The 21,431-nt window shown below is 41.3% G+C and overlaps 1 protein-coding gene across 1 annotated transcript; it reads right to left on the bottom strand.

The window, feature by feature from the left end:
- Positions 1-8,779: 8,779 nt before the first annotated feature.
- LOC142443311 (uncharacterized) lies at positions 8,780-12,082 on the bottom strand. The gene has a single exon (XM_075544760.1). It carries the CDS (start codon positions 12,035-12,037, stop codon positions 10,085-10,087), a length of 1,953 nt encoding a protein of 650 aa, XP_075400875.1. The 5' UTR covers positions 12,038-12,082; the 3' UTR covers positions 8,780-10,084.
- Positions 12,083-21,431: the final 9,349 nt, after the last annotated feature.

The following is a 21,431-nucleotide window of genomic DNA, read 5'->3' as shown; positions in this document are numbered from 1 at the left end:
AGCCCCAATGGCGGCACACCTCTGAGACACAGTCTAATGTAGATGAGTATAAGCAGACTGCAACAGGACAGCCATCACAGGGTTGCCAGGATAATACGTCTTAACACAGCACACTCGCTGTACCAAGACTTGTTTGACAACCAATATTACACAGCTCTTGGTACAGCTGTTTTCTTCAACCCCAGACACCATGTGTTTTCCTGCTTAAATCCTCAGGTTAGAGAGTCTGGGGTAGAATCCAGTTCCCCCAGTGGAGTTCCCATTTGGGGATCTCACATATGCAGCTCTGCAGCATGACTTGTACTCTGAGAGTCAAGATTCGATGTCCACTGTTCTGTGACATCTGGCCTGGTTTCCCAGGTAACCCCAGAGCCCTAGGTCAGCTCTGCTCTGAGTGCAAGTCATGAAATACCCTCCCTACCTGTTGATCCCAAGAGCACCTGCAGTCCCTCCTTCCCCCACTTGGCTGTCAGCTCTCCTTTCCCACACCCCAACAGACACGCACTTATGTTCACCCAAAATTGACTGTTCCATCTCCCCTCTTCAGTGCTGTCCACTCCCTATCATCACTAAGCCTCACCCCTTTGAGAGGGCCACCACCCTCTCCAGGGGACCTCACCCCAGATCCATATTGCTACCACTCAGCATCCTGCCCTCTTTCCCCCCACCAATGGATCCCAGCTATCAGATCAGGAAGTGCCCTCTGGCCAAATGACCTCCACTATACTTACCTTGACCAGAGGATTTGTGGTTCATTGCCTGGTCCAGCTCTTTCCCAGCCGATCTAGCTCCCACCCAGAAGACCAGATGGCCTGCAAACTTGAGCTTGTGCCCTTTCTGCCATTTTTCCCAAGTGCAGTGGACTTAGATAGCATTTGTCCTTTTGTGCTTGACTAACTTCACTCAGCCTAATTTCTTCCAGAGCCCTCCACGACTTGAGGTGTTTCAATGCTGCTTTTTAGGGATTCATATTATTTAATTGTGTGTATCAGAGTTTTTAAAAAATGTATCCACTCTTCTCTTGATGGGAATTTAGGCCGTTTCCAGCTTCGTGCTATTGTGAACTGTGCTGCAATGATCATGGGGGAACACATGTCTGTTCGTCATCGCTTCCTTATTTCTTTGGGGTATATGCCCAGTAATGGTATTGGTGAGTCAGATGGTAGTTCAATTTCCATGTTTTAGGTATCGCCGTATCTCCTTCCATAGTGGCTGTACAGATTTACATGTCTACTAGCAGTGTGCAAGAGTCCCTATCCCAGCAGACCCTGTCCACCCTTTATTGTTGTTTTGCTTTGTTTTTAAATTGGGATACAGTACTGGGCTTCAGTTGGTATCACATTGTTGTGTTGATTTCCAATTCCTGGATGGCTAAACACCTGGAATATTTCCACATGTGTTTATTAGCCATTTAAGTGTCATCTTGTGTGAATTGTTTGTTCAGGTCTTTTGCCCATCTTATCAAAAGTTTGTTTTTTCCTTGCTATAAGCTTGTAAAATTCTGTGGATCTCAGTAATTACTCTTTTATCTGATGTGTCATTACTAAATACCTTCTTCCGGTCTGTGGGCTCTTTTTACTTGTTTAATAAATAAACTCTTTTGATTTACACAAGTGTTTTTTTCCATAGGTCCCACTCATCTATTTTACCTTTTATGGAGTATGTTTCTTTTGCTAATTCTGCCAGCCCATATATTCCCTGAACTAGACCTCCTAGCAATGACCCGATCTTCTGATGATCCTGCTAGCTCTGGATTTTACATATAGGTCTTTAATCCACCTGGAGTTTGTATTGGTGCATGGAATGGGATATTTCATTTCATTCTTTGGCAGGTGGATATCCAGATTTTCCAGCACCATTTGTTGAGGAGGCACCTGCTTCCCATTTAATGTCTTTTGGGCCATTGTAAAAATCAATTGTATGTGGATGTTTTTATTGCTGGGTTTTATCCTGATTCATTGGCCTGAGAATATTGGTTGGTCTTTAAAAAAATCATATGCTGTTGGATTCTATTGGCCAGGACTTTGTTGAGGATTTTTTGCATCTATATTCATGAGAGATACTGGTCTGCATTTCCACAGGTTATTGTGGTTTGGGGCAAAGAAGGAGTATAAACAGTCTACTAGAGTCCCTTATGGACTCTCTGTATTATTTTTAGAAGAGTACACTTTTATTTTGCTTATAACAGTGATTTTCTATACAGCTCAGAATTATCCGCTGTTTATGCGTGGTCCTGGGGTGTCAATTTTCTAGTACAGTGGATGGCTTGGGAAGGAGGGGTGTACATTCAGAAGTGGATCATGCTAGAGTCTGGGCACCAGTTCTGAAAGGTACCTGGCCTGTAGCAGGAAAACTGCTGGGAAACCTGGAGGTGCCAGGTCCCATTTCTACTAGCAGGGTGAGAAGCTTTGTGATTCCTTTCTCAAAACAAAATAGAAACACCTCCACTGACACCTAGCCCAGCTCCTGGCAAATTCCAAGCACTCCTGTTTCCCCAGTGCTGAGCCTCTCTCCAGGTAGCCTGATCTAATCATCTGCAGGAGGGAGCTGGGCATAGCTAGGAATTATCACCAGTGGGAGCTCTCCTCCCTCTGTGGACCTTGTGGTTCAGCATCAAGCCTCCAGATGCCTCTACAGGCTTCTGTGGGATGCTCCTGAAGTATCAACAGCTCGGCCGGGAGTTGCCACAGCACCTGCAAGGGAAGCAAAGCACAGGAAGGTGCTGTGAACTGGGACGGCATGACTGAGAGCACAGCTGTGCTCTCTGTGGGTAAACCAATTTAAAGGACACCCGGTATTATATCCCAGTCTCCCAACCCAGCTACCTATCCGCAAATTTGGCGATCCCACAGCAGTAAGCTGTACACAGGGGCGATCCAATACTTAGTTTTCCTTTTAAATACATTTTTTCACTTGCTGAGCTTCAATTGAAAGGTAGATGTATAAAAATAGCCTCATTCTTCCTTCCAACAGTATTCCCCTCTATTGCAGTGTAAGGTCAACTTAACAGCATAATTCTGTTAAACCACTGTCTGTGGTCACCAGCAAAAGCAGTTTACCCACAGACATTGCAACAGTACTTTGCTCACACAGAGAAGAGATGGAGCCGGCTCATCATCAGGAGTGGGTCCCACTCCCCACAGTCAGCGGTCTCATTTTGCGGCCAGTGCAGGGATGGTGGTTTATAAGCATCCCTCATTTGTGCTGCTAAAAGAACAGTGTTCCCTCCTCACCAGCAAAGATGACAAAATAGGGCTGTGTTATGGGGAGAATCTACTGGAAGGCAGGGAGTTAGTTTTGTCGTTGTCGTCTGTATTCCTTGTAATATGTTTAACAATCAGTTTGGGGAATGTTAGCATGTGTTCAGTCAAAGGTACAAGGGGCAGGCTGTAGGACACCAGACCTAAAGAGTATGTTTGAACACAGAAGCCCTGGAAAGGCAGTTATCCAGCAAGGTCACCACATTCCAGGAGCCAGACTGACATAATTGATCCTAAACACATCTGGCTCAGTCCTGGACTCCAGGGAAGGACAGAAGACTACACTTGGACTGCCTTCTTCCTCAACTTCCAATTCCTATTGGGGTTCATCTTAGATGAATTTTGCAACTGGGGGTAATACTCTTGAGTTTTGTTATGTGTTTTTCTGTTTAACAGTATATGAACCCAGAATGAACGTATAGAGGCAGCAAGACAAACAAGGGTTTCTTGGAGGTACAGTGGGGTAGCGGGTGGGGTAAAAGGGCACCGATATTAAAGAGTTCAAGAAAGAAGAGGATGTTTTCATACTGATTGTGGTAGCAATCAGAAAATACTGCTTGATGTGATTGAACTGTGGAAAGATACGGCATCTTTGTTACTCTGGGTAGACTAGAGAAACAAATTCATAGACACTCGTTTCCTTGAGAAATAGCTTTATATACAAGAGAAATCAAATATTGAGAAAACATCCCAGCCCAGATCAAGTCCTTAAGTCCAATCTTAGACCATGTGTCCGATACCTATTTTTAAAGTCTTCTTCAGACTCACAAAACACATGCAATGATGCTAAATGCAGGAAAAGCACAGGCCAGTGGGTGGGAAGTCTTTTGGATCCGGTGGCATTGCAAGCATCTAAGTGCTGGCATGGGTCCACGTGGTTTCTCCAGCTCAGGGCATTAGCATACTTCCATGTGTCTTGTAAGCTGCAATGTCTCCCAGGGAGAGAACAGAGAGAAACAGGGACAGAGAAAGAGACTCCGACATCCAAGGAGGAATGCAGGAGTTCCCAGAATCCTCAGAAGGCCATGCCAACACAGAGGCCACATTGGCTATGATCTGATTAACTGACTAGACTCCACCCCTTCACTCTTAATCGTGTCAAATTGACAAATGATTATATGATGACCACAGCTAACAATAAAATGCTTTGGGCAAAAAACAAACAATAAAATAAAATAATAAACAGACGATTTCATTATGAATTTTTTTCTTGTAAATTCAGTTATTGGATTATATCATAATCCCTTTTCCTGTTCAATATTTTAAAGTTTTAGAAATGTTGGACTGGCAAGAATTTCCATGAGTTTCCAGCTATGTGTGCAAAACTTTCTGTCATGTATTTGAACGTATTTTTCTCATGAAACATGCAACAAAATACTATTTGCAACATTCTTCTCAGGTGTAGTTCAGTGGCATTAGATTACTGTTTTCAACAATTACAAACACCTGCAAAATTTCCTATCAAACATAACAGAAAACCACCCCCAAAATAGTCTGCCTAGCAGGTTTCCCCATAACGTCGAATAATTAACTAAAATTTTCCTGTTTCAATTATTTTGAATAGAAGCCTGATTTAAATACTTCCCCGTTACTCTCTAAAAAATGTAGCCTAAATCCTGTAGAATATCTCTTTGAGCCAGATTTTTTTACCAGTATTTTATTGTGGTATACATCTCAATATCAAAATCTACATAAATAGCTATGTCTGTAGATCATACTTCCTTTCACTGTATCCAACTCACAGTGTTTGAAACTTGTAGCACTTTCTAACTCTAAAGCTTTTCACACTGAGGGACCAGAGATAAAAATAACCTCAAGGATGGGGAAATAGATCTATGTGTCTATATTTATAGTTTTAGTATTAAGGTGGTGGAAAGACCTTGGGCCTCTACTCAAGCACTTCCTCAATGCATGAATACTTTATTCTACTAAACTGGCATTCTATGGTGCTCACCCTCCCGACACAACTGCTGAAGCCAAAGCGGGTGAACAAGTAAATACGGTTAAGGAAGCTGATGGTGCCCGGCTATCAAAAGAGATAGTGTCTGGGGTCTTAAAGGCTTGAAGGTGAACAAGCGGCCATCTAGCTCAGAAGCAACAAAGCCCACATGGAAGAAGCACACCAGTCCGTGCAATCACGAGGTGTCAAAAGGGATCAGGTATAAGGCATCATAAAAAGAAAAAATCTTACCATAGTGAATGAAGGGAGAAGTGCAGAGTGGAGACCCAAAGCCCTTATGTCGGCCACTGGTGATCCTCTCACACAGGGGTCTAGGGGAGATGGGTCAGTCAGAGTGCGATGTAGCACCAATGAAGAATACAGCTTTCCCCCAGTTCTTAAATGCTTCCTCCCCCCAACTACCATGATCCCAATTCTACCTTGCAAGTCTGGATAGAGCAGAGGTTGTACACGGGTGCATATAGGAGCTGGAGGCACAGGGAATCCAGGGTGGATGATACCTTAAGGACCAGGGGTGTGAGGGGTGATACTGGGAGAGTAGAGGGTGAGTGGGTTGGAAAGGGGGAACTGATTACAAGGATCTACATGTGACCTCCTCCCTGGGGGACGGACAACAGGAAAGGTGGTGAAGGGAGACGCCGGATAGGGCAAGATATCACAAAATAATAATCTATAAATTATCAAGGGCTCCTGAGGGAGGCGGGAGCAGGGAAGGGGAAAAAAAAGACCTGATGCAAAGGGCTTAAATGGAGAGCAAATGCTTTGAAAATGATTAGGGTGAAGAATGTACAGATGTGCTTTATACAATTGATGTATTTAAATGTATGGATTATAAGAATTATATGAGCCCCTAATAAAATGTTTAAAAAATAATAACCTCAGGGAGAAAGTTGACTTGCAGGGGTGCTAAGGCCCCACAGGAGGGTGGATACAGACTGCAGTTAGAGCTGCTGTGCTGACCACTATGGTAGCTCCACTGCCCGTGTTTGGAGATCTGCAGAGACAACTCCAGATAATACTCCTGACCAACCGTCTGAATGCTTATGACCAGAGAAAATGTTACTGTGTGCCCCACAGAAGTTGGAAGACAGCGTAAGCCCAGGAAACACCTCTCCTGTATGTGATGGGTTGCTGTCAGCAGGGGGCTCAGAATACCCATCACCCACATAGGGTACTAATCCATGGGAAGAAAAACGACCTTCTTATGATTTCTGTGGGTTCCTGTAACCCCACAAATAAACTTGTTGTTAGGAAACACTTTTATTCCAATATTAAATATAGAATATAACCAAGTGTCTTTTATACCTTCCCAAATATTCTGGAACGTTATAGGGGAAAGGAGTTTTAGGGATGACATATACTTGTTTCCCTACATGGTCAAAGGAATGACAAGATTCAGGTAGGCTTAGTCTTGATTCCATTGCTTGGTAAGGATAGAGACTGTCTTTAATTTCACCAGATCATCTGTGTACTTCTGATGGTAAAGGATGTAAAGCTACATTCAACTTAAAATCTGCACAGCTGTCCGCATGACTGGTAGAGTGAAGACCTCAGAGAGGGCGGTGTTCTCCCAAGGACTCCACCAGCATCGCTTTTCTAGTGTGAGTGCCAGAGGCAGGGGCCCCATTCAGCCCTTTCTACCTTTACATACCATTCACCTCCCACACGCAAATGCCTGACTAGAACCCAAATGAAACCACAGCATGCATGGACTTAAATTCATATTCCTTCTCACCAGGAGAGCATTTTCTGGGTGTCACGGATCTTATCCACATGAACAAGAAGCATGTGTGGGTTTTCCTCTTTCTGGCAACTCAGGGAGGTGAGTGGTTCAGGGAGTCAGACATGAAGTCTGGGAGTGCAGCATCCGAGCACATGACTCACTGTGTTTCTATCCCCAGCTGTACAGGCCCAGGTGCAGCTACAAGAGTCAGGCCCTGGACTAGTGAGGCCCTCACAGACCCTGTCTCTCACTTGTGCTGTCTCTAGATTCTCTTTAACCAGCTATCATGTAACCTGAGTCCACCAGACTCCAGGAAAGGGTCTGGAGTGGATTGGGATAATATGGGAGAATTGGGGGCACGAAGTATAATCCAGCTCTCCAGTACTGAGTCAGCATCATCAGGGACACTACCCAGAACCATGTTTATTTAAAAACTGAGCTCTGTGAATCCTGAGATCACAGCCATGTATTACTGTGCAAGATACACAGTGATGGGAGGTCATTGTGAGCACAGACACAAATTTGGTTTCAGCAGAGACAAGGGAATGAAGGCAGTGAGGCTTTACTATCAGAAATTGTGGTTTCCCTACCTTGTCAGCACTTCTCCAGGGACCACTGTGCATAGAGTCTAGGGAACCTTCATGCATCTGACCATGCCTTCTTTTCATTGGAATGGGTTTTGTCTATCTTTCACCAGGCAGATTTAAGAGCACTATGTATTGCTCAGACCTCAGTTTACAATCCAGATACTACCTATTGCCATTTGTTTTCAAAGTTAGAAATATTTAATGCAGTAAAAAAATGATCATGTTGAGTCTCAAATTTTGTCCACACCCTCAGATATATCTTGAATTTTTTCATTCTAATGAATACTCACTAGTGCACATTGTGCAATAATTTCCTCTTAGAACACCCTAAAAAATATTGTCTATGCCAATACTAGTGTTAGGAAACAAATAATTATTAACAAATTCTCAAAAAACATGAATTCAAAAGAAAAAGTACAAAGTACAAAGTGAGGTAAGGGTCTTGCTTCATTTTTCTGCAGGTAGATATCCATTTTTTCTGGCACCATTTATTGAAGATGGCATCTGCTTCCCATTTAATATTTTTGGGGCCCTTATCAAAGATAAGTTGCCTGTATGCTGATGTTTTTATTTCTGGGTCTTCGGCTTTTTTACATTGGTCTGAATATCTGTCATTAAGCCAGTACCACTCTGTTCTGACTACAGTAGCCGTAACGTATGTGCAAAGTTCAGGTAGAGCAAGCCTTCCGAATAGCCTGCTTTAAATACTTCCCCTTTCCTCAGTAAAGAAATCAGCCTAAACCCTGTGGAATATCTTTATTGTCTTTGAGCCAGATTTTTTTACCAGTATTTTACTGTGGTATATATCTCAATATCAAAATCTATATAAATAGCTATGTCTGTAGATTATACTTCCTTGAGCTTGTGCCCTTTCTGCTACTTTTTCCAAGTGCAGTGGACTTAGAGGTTAAAATCCTAATGTAGTTTACTGACAGAGAGAAACCAAGGAGGTATTTGCGAAGTCACTATATTGCCAGAGATTTCCTTCTGCGTGACATCACTGGTATGTGATGTCATATGACTACCAGTGGAGAGTTTCCCATCTTGACTGAATTTAAGGCTTTTACATTTTGTAGATTTACGTCAAGAAAACTTAGAAACACAGGTAAAAGTTTGTTACACACTCATTACAGCTACCTGGTAACTATCCTACAAGAAAGCATTGATGAGACATGAGCTCTTCATTTTTTTAAAAAACTTTTTTATGATTCAAAACTTTACAGAGTAAATTGAAGAGAAACCACATGTATGTGGTTGCCACATTCATACATTGATTGCAATTCCCGAGACATACCAACCTTCTTCCCACTTCAGCCCTCCTTGTGTTTTTATATTATTCATCCTTCTTTCCTATTCCTTCTTGTTTTCAAAAGTTCTTATCCATAAGCAAATGCTGTCCTTTTGATTTAGTATCATTGATTGTTCTAAGGAGTGTATACCTCTCAGATGTAATTCTTCCCCTCTGAGCCTGTAAATTGTTGGGCTGAAATCTGAGTCAGAGGAGTGAGTACAGATCCAAGAGTGAAGAGTCACCAGAGGACATAATCTGGGGATTCCAAGTCTACATCAGATCAGTAAGCCTGATCTATTTTATGATTTTGGTTTGTTCCACTTTCTTCTCCCACTCAAATCAGGACCCTCTTTTGTGATCCCTTTAGAGTAATTAGCAGTGGAAGCTGGGCACCATCTAGTTCTTCTTATCTCAGGGTTGTGGAGGTTGAAGCTCACTGTGGTCCATTCATCCTCAGGATGAATTGTTCCCACACATCCTCTCTTTTCTTTATTTTTATTTTATGGTAATTCTGTGCTGTCTCCAGCAGGAGGGGGAGGTAACAAAGAACATGCAAGTGCGGCAGACACAACTGGCAACTAGGTGGGCACTCTACTGGTTGGTACATCTGTTATCCAAAAACACCAGGTTCAGCTCTCTTTCAGGCACTGAAAGCTGGAAGAGCATACATTCTGTGGAAGTCTGGAAAGTCATCTGCCCCCAAAATGGTGGGCCATGTCAGTAGAGGGACAGCAACACAGAACATGGGTACCCATGTGGTAAGCCACAACTGTCCGTTCACACACTTGGCTCAGGACAAACTCCAGCACCTCTTCCTTTGTTTTGAAAACTTTATTACACTAACACCAATGAAAGGTTTTCTTGTTGAAAATTTCTCATGTTTAATGAGATCTGACGTCCACATATAAGATGTTCCATTTGATGTTCCATTTAATTCAAGCAAAGGGCTTCTTTCCTTGTGAAATCTCTGATGTGCTGTAAGGCATTGCGTCTGGCTGAAAGCTTTACCACACTCACCACCTACATAGGGTTTTTCTCCTGTGAATTTATAGATGAGTTTTCAAATTTCCTTCATGAATGAAGTTTTTGCCACATTCACTACTTATATGGGGTTTCTCTCCAGTATGAGTTCGCCGATAAACAGTGAGTCCATCCTTCCTGAGAAAGGCTTTTCCACATTGACTACATGCATGGGATTTCTCACCAGTATGAGTTCACCGATGAACAGTGATAGAAGTCTTCTGGATAAACCCTTTGCCACACTCACCACATACATAGGGTTTTTCTCCTGTGAATTTGTAGATGAGTTTTGAGATTTCCTTTACGAATGAAGCTTTTGCCACATTCACTACATTTATGTGGTTTCTGTCCAGTATGAGTTCGCTGATGAACAGTGAGAGAAGGCTTCTGGATAAAGCCTTTGCCACATTCACCACATACATGGGGTTTCTCTCCAGTATGAGCTCGCTGATGCTCAGTAAGTTTGCCCTTTCTGATAAAAGCTTTTCCACATTCACCACATACATGGGGTTTCTCTCCAGTATGAGTTCGCTGATGAACAGTGAGAGTACACTTCAAGGTAAAGGCTTTTCCACATTCACCACATACATGGGGTTTCTCTCCAGTATGACTTCGCTGATGAACAGTGAGAGCAGTCTTCTGGATAAAGCCTTTTCCACATTCACCACATACATGGGGTTTCTCTCCAGTATGAGTTCGCTGATGAAGAGTGAGACCATCCTTCCTGAGAAAGGTTTTTCCACATTGACCACATACAAAGGATTTCTCTCCAGTATGAGCTCGCTGATGCCCAGTAAGTTTACCCTTTCTGATAAAAGCTTTTCCACATTCACCACATACATGGGGTTTCTCTCCAGTATGAGTTCGCTGATGAACAGTGAGAAAAGTCTTCCTGATAAAGGCTTTTCCACATTCACCACATACATGGGGTTTCACTCCAGTATGATTTCGCTGATGAACAGTGAGAGAAGCCTTCTGGATAAAGCCTTTGCCACATTCACCACATACATGGGGTTTCTCTCCAGTATGAGCTCGCTGATGCTCCGTAAGTTTGCCCTTTCTGATAAAAGCTTTTCCACATTCACCACATACATGGGGTTTCTCTCCAGTATGAGTTCGCTGATGAACAGTGAGAGTACACTTCAAGGTAAAGGCTTTTCCACATTCACCACATACATGGGGTTTCTCTCCAGTATGAGTTCGCTGATGAACAGTGAGAGCAGTCTTCTGGATAAAGCCTTTTCCACATTCACCACATACATGGGGTTTCTCTCCAGTATGAGTTCGCTGATGAAGAGTGAGACCATCCTTCCTGAGAAAGGTTTTTCCACATTGACCACATACAAAGGATTTCTCTCCAGTATGAGCTCGCTGATGCTCAGTAAGTTTACCCTTTCTGATAAAAGCTTTTCCACATTCACCACATACATGGGGTTTCTCTCCAGTATGAGTTCGCTGATGAACAGTGAGAAAAGTCTTCCTGATAAAGGCTTTTCCACATTCACCACATACATGGGGTTTCACTCCAGTATGATTTCGCTGATGAACAGTGAGAGAAGCCTTCTGGATAAAGCCTTTGCCACATTCACCACATACATGGGGTTTCTCTCCAGTATGAATTCGCTGATGACCCGTGAGACCATCCTTCCTGAGAAAGGCTTTTCCACATTGACCACATACATGGGATTTCTCTCCAGTATGAGTTTGCTGATGAACAGTAAGCATACACTTCCTGATAAAAGCTTTTCCACATTCACCACATATGTGGGGTTTCTCTCCAGTATGAGTTCGCCGATGAAAAGTGAGAGAACTCTTCTGGTTAAAGCCTTTGCCACATTCACAACATACATGGGGCTTCTCTCCAGTATAAGTTTGCTGATGAGCAGTGAGATCACTCTTCCTGGTGAAGCCTTTCCCATATTCACTGCATACATAGGACATGCCTGCCACATGAGATTCCTGATGTCCCTTGAGGTATGACACACTGTGGAAAGTTTTCCCACATTGCAAACATTTATATAGCTTTTGTCCTTCGTGACTTTTTTGATAATGCTCATTGAGTTTGAACACTTTCTTGAGTTTTTGCCCACGCTGACTGCATTCAGAGTCCTCGATGGAGGTTGTCCCACATTTATCGCCTGCGTGTGGTTTCTCAAGTTCATCAGACTCCTGATGCTGAATGCATTGTGACTTCATGAGCCTGGGTGGTTCACACTCAGGGAATTTTCTTTCAGTACAAAATTGCTCTTGTTCAATGTGGAGAAAAGTTTTCTCATCTTCACTGAGCACAACTGACTTCTGTATTTTGTTGCTTCTGTTCTGATTTAATTCTAGAATGATTAAATCTGATTTTACAATTTTTTCATGTAATTCAAACATCTCATAAGCTTCCTTTGGAGGAAAATTATTTTTATGCTGAGAATAGGTATTAAATTTATAGCATTGTTCTATTCTGTCCATGCATCTTTCACATTGCAAGTGCTCAAGCAAATGATCATCATCTTCCTGGATTTCTATAAAAGAACAGAACATTGACTCTTTTCAACATATTGGTTTACAATACAGCCCTTAAAATACGCATTGATACAAAGTAGATCTTTAGTGACAACCCTCTTATATGAATATAAATAAAACACTATGCTTAATGTTTATTGCCCATTGGACGAAATACAAACATGTAAACAATCCAAATGATAAAAATAGCTATTATAGAAATCAGGTTGGATATGAAAGTGATAAATGGACACAGGTTTGATATTTGCTTAAAGAGGTACATGAATACATACAACAAACATAACAGAAGGAAGACATGAGACCAATAGACCACAGGAGTGATAAGACTTGCTAATTCCAGTTGGTAGAGGTTAGATGTATTCATTGCATCAATCTAACTGAAAAACAATTAAGTACTAGACAAAATTGGGAATGTGAAACATGCTGAATATTCTACTTGGGAGAAAACCATTTTTACAGGTATATATGAAAGGGATTATGGAACAGAAACACATTCTTTATGTTTGTGGAGCCTGTATTCTAGCTCACAGCACTCATCTTACAGTGCTGTCCTGTGGTGGCGTGCAGGTTGCTGTGATGCCAGAAGCACTGCCACCCAGTGTTTCAAAGACAAGCAGGGCCATCCATGGTGCACAGGTCTTAGTGGAATCTCCAGAAATAGGGACTGCGAGGAAGACCTGGTGATCAAACATGGACCCCTCAGGTTTGATGGCAATGAAATAACACTGAGGAAATACTAAATCCTCAAAGTACAGTCAACAGTAATGATGTGGATGGAGGAAGAGCTTTGGGGACCTTCAGTACTTGACATGGGATAACTGAAAATGAGAAAAAATAGCTGCAAATATCCTCTAATAATTGGAAAATGGCATACATGCAATATTATAATGAAAAATTTGCAAGTTGTCAAGACAAAACGGAATGGTAAAAAATTGATAGTGTATGTATTATTCAACTTTAATAGACTGGTACTAGCTCTTCTTAACTAGATAATCAAGTGGTTTATAAGGCTGAGATTGACAAATTCAAGAAGATTGGCATCACATTCATTATCCAAAAGAACACTGCAATATCTTCCCTGATGTATAATTTTGTCAGTGGTAGGCTAATATTCATATGCCTGCAAGCAAGACCATTTAGTACAAGTGTTATTTAGTTTTGTGCACCAATTAAAGCAAATGCAGAAGCATTCAGATTTGTAAGTTGGAGAAGAGTCCCAGTCACATTCTCTTAATTAAAAATCATCCCCACAATACCCTCTCATTATAGTGCTACCTTAATGATACTTCATACAAGCATATGACTAATTACTATCTGCCAACAGCTTTAACTACGAAAGCAGACATATTGTTGTTATTGTTCTCCCTGCTCAGGAGACAGTTACTCTACTCCAGCTACCCTCAGCACTGGTCTTAAGTTGCTCATCCAATTATTTCAGGGATCCCCAGGGTAAAGATCCCACCTACCTTGTTAGGTAGGTAGGTGTCTGCCTGTGTGTGTGTGGGCGGGGGTGGGGGGGGTGAGTGGGGATGGGAGCTGCATGCCCTGAGTTTACATAAACTGGTGAAAGAATACAAAGCATATTTATATCTGCCCTTCAATTACACAACTGTCCCTTAAGACCAATCCAGGGGGCATTAAAGAGACAAAGGGATAGTTGAGTTGATTCCTTGAGTGACAGCAACAAAGGGAACCTGATTGCTTTTAAAGCTAGGCATCTTTCAGCTGAGTAGCAAGAAGTCAGGCGCCTGTAGCAGCTGTATACTAACATCTTACTGGAGGACAGTTCTGGGGAAAACTCTATCTGAAGATTGTGCATTAGCAGTTCAAGCTTTGGAGCTTGTGGAAGTTTTCTTCCAACACTAGTACTGGTCTCCCAAGCCCTATGGTCAGGAGAGTAGAGATAAGGCAGCTCACACTTTCATCCAGGTTCTGTTTTCCACAATAAAGAAATTGAGGGGAGAGGGGTTAAAGGAGAGCTGACATCAAGGAATTTAAGAAGAAAATGTACTGTGGTAGCAATTGTACAGTACTGCTCCATGTAATTGAACTACTGGAAGTTATGATATCTATAAGAGCTCCCAATAAAATATTTTAAAAAATATATTGCAAAATTTACATGAATTTTTCAGCCTGACATTGATCAACCATACAATCATGTACACTGATGAATGTAAAATTTGGGGAAACTATCAGTAGTTGGAAAATGTGATCTTAGTAATAGAGATGACGCGCAAGTTTACTGATAAAATTTTGAGACTACTGATGAATTCATAGCAAATTCCTTATTAAACACCAGAAATGGAAACTACACATATGGATCTTTCGGAATGGAACAAATGAAAATCAAATCAACCACACATAAAGAAAAAAATGGTGGAGACGCTTATTAGTCAAAACACGCCCATGGGTTAACTATGGAACAGATCATAAATTGCTCAAATCCAAGTAGAAGCTATCCAAAGTAGCTAGAGCACAAAGCTTAGAGACTCTGTAAAGAATAAACTTGGGGAATAAAAGACTGACTGAAGACTAATGACCGAGACCAGATGGGATGTGGGATGACATGAAAGCCAACTTCCATATGGAAACCAAAAGGCTACTCAAAAGACAGAAAAGAAAAGAGAGCAATATTGAATGTACTATGCATTGTTTGAATAACTAATAAAATCTATTGGAATATCTTGCAAAAATGTTCTTTACAAGCAGCAACGGTCATCTGTCGTGTATTGGACCTGTTAAGAAGTAGTGGGCCTAAGGAAGGCACACTGTATACTAAGGGATCTATAGCAGACATGTGCGTAATGAAAAAAGCAAGAATACAAGATGTTAAAAATGCCCTTTCCACTTAGAAAATTACTAGAGGTATAGACAACTTAAAATAAAAATCTTACAGGTACAAAAATATTGAAGGTACAGTGCTAAAGTATGTTCTAAGCTGATAACAATTTTCTTGCTAGGAAGACGATTTTAAATACCTAAAAATAACAGAAGTCATAAATGTGTTTTAATAAGAGGAATAAAATATGGAGAAACATGTCTGTTAAAGAATTCCAGCAGAGAAGGCAATTTGACCATCTCTCTAAGAAAACAAAAAAAGAACTGATATCATCTGCATGAAGAAACGTTTAAAGGAACAGGACAACGAATGAGAAAATGGACACCAAAACCTTTAGAGAAACTCCAAGGGGGGAAGCTAAGGAAGCAGAAAGGAGACCCGTTTATGGTGGGAGCTCAAGATCCAAGATGGTGCTGCATACTGCAAATGGCAATCCATTCTGACTCAGTAGGGGAGGAATGTGCTGTATTCAGAGGACAGTTACAAATTCAGAGTTCTCTGTTTGGAGAGGCATGCAAGAAAGATTTTCATAGTAAAGTGGAAACATAAAAGAAGGGAAAATTTCAGAATGTTAAAGAAAATTATGGAAGCAAATATACAATAGTATAAAACAAGAATATGGAAATCTAATCTCATTAGAGCTACAAGTGTACTTCCCTCAACATCTTGGACAAGTGAACTCTCACATTCAAAGTAGCACTTTCGGACCCCTATCATAGATAGGAGGCCTTCTCCCTGTTCAATCAACTACCCCAGCCAATTCCCTTTAAGGTATTTTGACCACGCATCTGAGAAAATTCCACTATAGTTTGCTTCTAATACCAAACACAGTTCTCTTGTTCCAATTGAGAGAAAGCTTCTGGGGTGACAAGTAGATAACCTGTTATGAGAAATTACAGAATCCTACACACCAACATTAATGTAAAGTTTGCAAAGCATGCACTTTTGTATTTCTAGGAAAATAACGTTCAAAGGAACAAAGTAAATAGTGTTCTCTCAAGGGTAGAAGACCTAACCCACTAACCTAGGATGAGACAATGCAATGAGAATCTACCTCTTTGAGAATACCACAAACACCGCAAAGTTTTTAAACACATAAGACAGGAAAAGCCAGTGACGAGGTCAATGACTTGAGACTTCTTCTCACCAATGGAAACCAGGTTGTGATAGTTCTCTAACATCACATCCTTATATAGGGTTTTCTGAGCAGGGTTCAGGAGCTGCCATTCCTCCCGGGTGAACTTCACAGCCACATCGTTGAATGTCAGTGGTTCCTGTAGTAAGGGGAGTTTATTTAATGGAGTATTTTACATTTGAAGATTTTAAAAATATATCTTACAGTAAAGAAAGCAAAACAGTAATAAAAACTATTGTGGTAGCTCATTCCATAATGTGTCATTAACTGAGGACATGGTAGACAATATACTTACCTTATTTCTACATTCACGACCATCGGCCCAGAAAACTAGGCCTATTTTTAGAAAGATCTCCAGTGTTCTGAGAAATAAATGTTTTCAAATATACATTCTCCAGGTCAAATAATGTGCCCCCAACAATAGCTAGCTCTACATTAAGGAGCAGATTTAAAGAAGCTCCCATAGTAGATGAATCATTTCTGTGCCTGGCTACTTAATTATGCCTGAAAGTTATCTGTAGGTCTGAACAATCAGGCTCTAGAGCCAGCCCAACATAAATGCAGGAAATCCCTGGAGAGGGCACAGGGCCGGTTTGAAGTCAACTAACACTACGTCAAGATGGTAACTCAGCATCTTGCTTGTTTATAATCTTACCCGCTTAAGATATGACCCATTAACTATGTACATGCTAACTGCATGACACGAACGCCTTATGGAAAGGTCTGTAAGCTCCATTATATATACCCATTGGAAAATATATTCACTCTCTCAGGCCTGACATGGGAAGAGAGCCCCTGTGTCCGGCTGTCTGCTCTCTGTCTTTTAATATTTCCCACAATTGCAATGTCACTCCTGAGGATCACTTTTGGAGTGTTGGGGACCCCAGTGTCCGAAAATAATGCACCCACTCATAAAATTAGAATTTTGAGCTCCAGTGACATTATCGGAATGTTCTAGCAATAGCTCAGCATTATAATCACACAAAGTAGATAAACACCTGCTTGTTATTAAATGGAATTAGGGTTTCTACCGGCATCACCATTATAAGAGGCTCGGTACCTTCAGTGGCAATAAGTATCAGGAACAGGGCAGATGGCGGAGGTCAAATATACCTCACCTCTCCAACATTTTTTGTCAACACTAAAAAAAGTCAGTCCTTCCACACCACTCTGTCTCACTTACGGGTTTGATAATCTGTTGCTGTGGTCACACAACACTCAATAGATAAAAGTGGTCTATTAATGAACAAGGTACAACTCGGGATCAGGAACAAGAAGCCATAACTCAGAACCAAGATCAGAATGTTCATAGACATAATCTCCCTTCCTGAGGGCAGAACAACTTTCTAAGCTCTTAAAGGCCACCTTAGGACAAGCTCCTCTTGACAACCTTAGGACAAATTCTCCTCAGCCACCTTTGGACCGAATTACCTTAACTTTAATTACAAGGTCCTCTTGAACTTGCCATCTTTCACCACATGCTCCCCAAGGGGCCCCTCCTAGTTCTGTTGGGTGGATCTCTGGAGCCTTCCTAATCTTGCCTAGGCAGGGAAGGTGCTAGGTTGGCCCAAGAAGCCATCTTATTAAGAGGGAGAGAGAGAACTGCCTCCAGGCAGGGTTTGAGAGGAGACAGTGAGGCATTATCCTGTCATCTGAGCTGTTGATTTGGGTTTGTTAGCCCCTGCAGCCACACAGTTCAGAAGGAACCCATGGATTAGGGATTTGCAGCTTCCAGAAATTCATGAGCCATTTCTTTGAATGACAACTGTGAGCCGCCTGTGTGAACTTACTTGAGAGCTTCCTCCACTCCATCAGTCAACAGCTTGCTGTGTGACCTTCCCATTTGGGTTCCTCAGCCCCTGCAACCTATTATCTGACCAGATTCAACAACTTCACCTTTGAGGCTGTGGATTGTTGTCTGACCTGATGATCTGGTTCATCAGCCTTCGCAAACACATCAATGAGGAGAAGTTTCCAGAACAGCGGTTCTCAATCTATGGCTCTCAACCCCTTTGGGGGTCGAATGACACTTTCACAGGGGTCGCCAAAGACCATTGGAACACACATATTTCCAATGGTCTTAGGAACCAAGATACCACTCCTCTATCGTTATTCAGGCAAGTCCACTCACATGCAGATACGCCCACATATGAGTACCGGCTGTGAAGACTATTACCCATGCTACACATGCTTCAAAACAAAATTTCATTTTTTGTCATTAGAAAGAAATATTTCACAACATATAATTATATATTGTTTTGTGATTAATCACTATGCTTTAATTACGGTCAATTTGTAACAATGAAAACACATCCTGCTTACATTATGATTAATAACTGTAGCAAAATTATACTTATGAAGTAATAACAAAAATAATTTTATGGTTTGGGGTCACAACGTGAGAAACTGTATTAAAAGGTTGCGGCATTAGGAAGGTTGAGAACCACTGCTCCAGAGTGATACCTGACCTATGGATTTGGGACTCACCAGCTTCCACATCTTGAAGAGGGATTTATTTAATTGATGGCTATTTAGTTTTGTGAGATACAGCAGGGCAAATCATGGAGCATCCTGAAGCTCTACCTCACAGGGAAGGTCTACTGCTGGTCCTGCAAAATGAAATGTAATATTCATGGATCAAGATCTATACCAATGAAGATAATGACCAGGGCACATGGGACACAGTGACAGAGCCACAAAGAGCTTTCCAGCCAAGATCGAGGAACAGGCCGACAAGATCAAGAGGACAATCTCAATAACGAGCTGATATAGATGAACTGATAAAGATGGAACCAAGAAATGAGCCTATATTCAGAAGGCACAATGTCTGAGAGGGACACAGAGAACAGGCCTGCTCTGAAGAAGAGCAAATCTGCCTACATGTTTCCTTAACATGAATCCCAATGTCTATCTTATTGATTCTGTTAGCAAGTTACATTTTGCTACTTAATAAAACTTGTGCCTGTGATTCTGGCCTGTAATTTCTATGTGGCCACTGCAAAAAATAATGATCTGCGAAGGAGAGAACTATGTAAAGATAACTGCTGTCAGAACTGGAAAACCATTGAAGGGAAGATTTACGTTTAAGTTCTGCCTCACATGAATCAGGGCTGATGCTGATGGTTGGTTCGCTCTCCTACATCTCTAATTAGAGGAAGTGAGAAGCCATCAACCATTTTAAAATTAGTATTCCGACAAGGCCCATTTCAGAGGCATTAATGAGAATGCTGCAGTTTGGGATATTATTCAACACCACCTTCAGAAAGAAACATTACGGAAACTCACTCAGACAAAAAAACCCATGGAATAATGGACTCTCCTAAAGAAGTGATCTTATTTCTCCTTAAAAACTTAGCATAGTGTTAAATTTGAATGATTCTCATGGGTTGGCCATAAAATAATGAAATATCAGTTGAAAGCTAATATCATCCAAAGAATCCTTAGTGATGTATTATGTTCAATGTCAGTAGTTTAGTGTTATTCCTGTGATCAACATATTCCTAATCTTCTCCATCCCAATGTTGAAGTCAGAGTCAAAGTTCATCTCTAACTTCTACTACTTCAAATTTCCACTTTCCAGTGAACTGAATCAGTACTACACAGGCGTGTACACTTCTAGTAGGTAATACAGAAAAGGAAAAAATGCATCAGAATTACCTGAGTCTTGGTCATTTTCTTTGGTCCTTGTAATACGCCAGGAACTGGGATGTTCTATGTTTGTCTTATCTGTATCAGCTCCAATGATGCTCACGAATTTCAGCCTCTCAGGAGGACATCCCAGAAATAATAATACCCAAACCAGGCACTTCTTCCTTCTTCCTCTAAGCTGCTGGTTGGTGAAAATCTGCAGGCTGATGGGAGGATACAATGTGAGTAGTTTAGGTCCAGATGCTGTAAGTGTTCCTGTCCGTCTTCTTAACACAGTCCCCAATACTGTTAACGGTCTCCTTATTGAGTGACAGAAAACATCTTAATACCATGAGCAATAAAAGCTAAAATTCATAATTTTCAAACCTATGTATAAAAGATGACTTTATAATAAAGAGATTGCGTAATCAAATACACATGTCAAAAATAAGAAACAATAAACCTGGGCCCCTACCTCAAAGCACATGAAATATCAATTCCTTACTGTGTGACTCTCAAGGAGAATGACAAATCAATGAACCTTTATGATGACTGAAATGGGCTATATAAAGAACTATTTAAAACTGAATGCTGTTTTTCTAGAGCTGTTAATTGTACAATCACTTTAGAAACACTTTAAAACTCACCATCGAGTAGAGTTACACATATAAGCAACGATAGGACACAGAAGAACGGTTCTATAGTGTTTCCGAGACTACAGAGCCACTACAGGCAGCTAATGGGTTAGCAGTCCAACACTTAACACTTGTCAAAAACCACAGCTCCATATTAAACACATGTATCACCTATTACACTTTGAAATTCATATATATGTGTATATATATATGTAGAAGTATACGTCCCCCCATAATGAGTGCACTTTTGAACTCCAAGACAAGTAACATTTTATTGTAGCACTATTTGCAGTAACCCAATGCAATTAGTTGCCTCTAAGTCTTCCTTGCGATGGCCCCTTAACTCCTTCCAAATATTTAGGTGGGTGTGTCCTCTGACAATGTGAATGAGGAAAAGGAGATCTGGTGGCATAGTGGTTACTGTTGGGCTTCTAACAGCAAGGTCAGCAGTTGGAAACCACCAATTTCTCCTAGAAAGAAAGATGGGGATTTCTTCTCTCATGAGTGACATGGCTTTCTAGTCCACTAAAGAGTGACAGTCTTGGAAACCCATGTGGGGCAGTTGTACCCTGTCATACAGGCTGGCTATGAGTCAGTGTTAACTTGATGGCAGTGAGTTTGGCTTTTTTGGTCTAAGAGAATTGTGAAAATTGTACCCTTGAGACTTGGGGCTATGCAAATAAGCTGCCTGAAAACCTAACCTGGAAATGAGTCACATTGGACATCCTGTTAGGTTTAATTGAGATATTTCTGAGACAGAAATTGAGATCTCACTACCATCACAAAAAAATAAGAGAGAGAAAGAGCCAGGAGTAGCGGCCTTTGGATCTCAGATGATTG

Source organism: Tenrec ecaudatus, chromosome 3, assembly GCF_050624435.1.
Source record: "Tenrec ecaudatus isolate mTenEca1 chromosome 3, mTenEca1.hap1, whole genome shotgun sequence".
NCBI classification, from domain to species: Eukaryota; Metazoa; Chordata; class Mammalia; order Afrosoricida; family Tenrecidae; genus Tenrec; species Tenrec ecaudatus.
The sequence above is the reverse complement of the archived record's forward strand: the minus strand, read 5'-3'. Positions and strand labels throughout refer to the sequence as shown.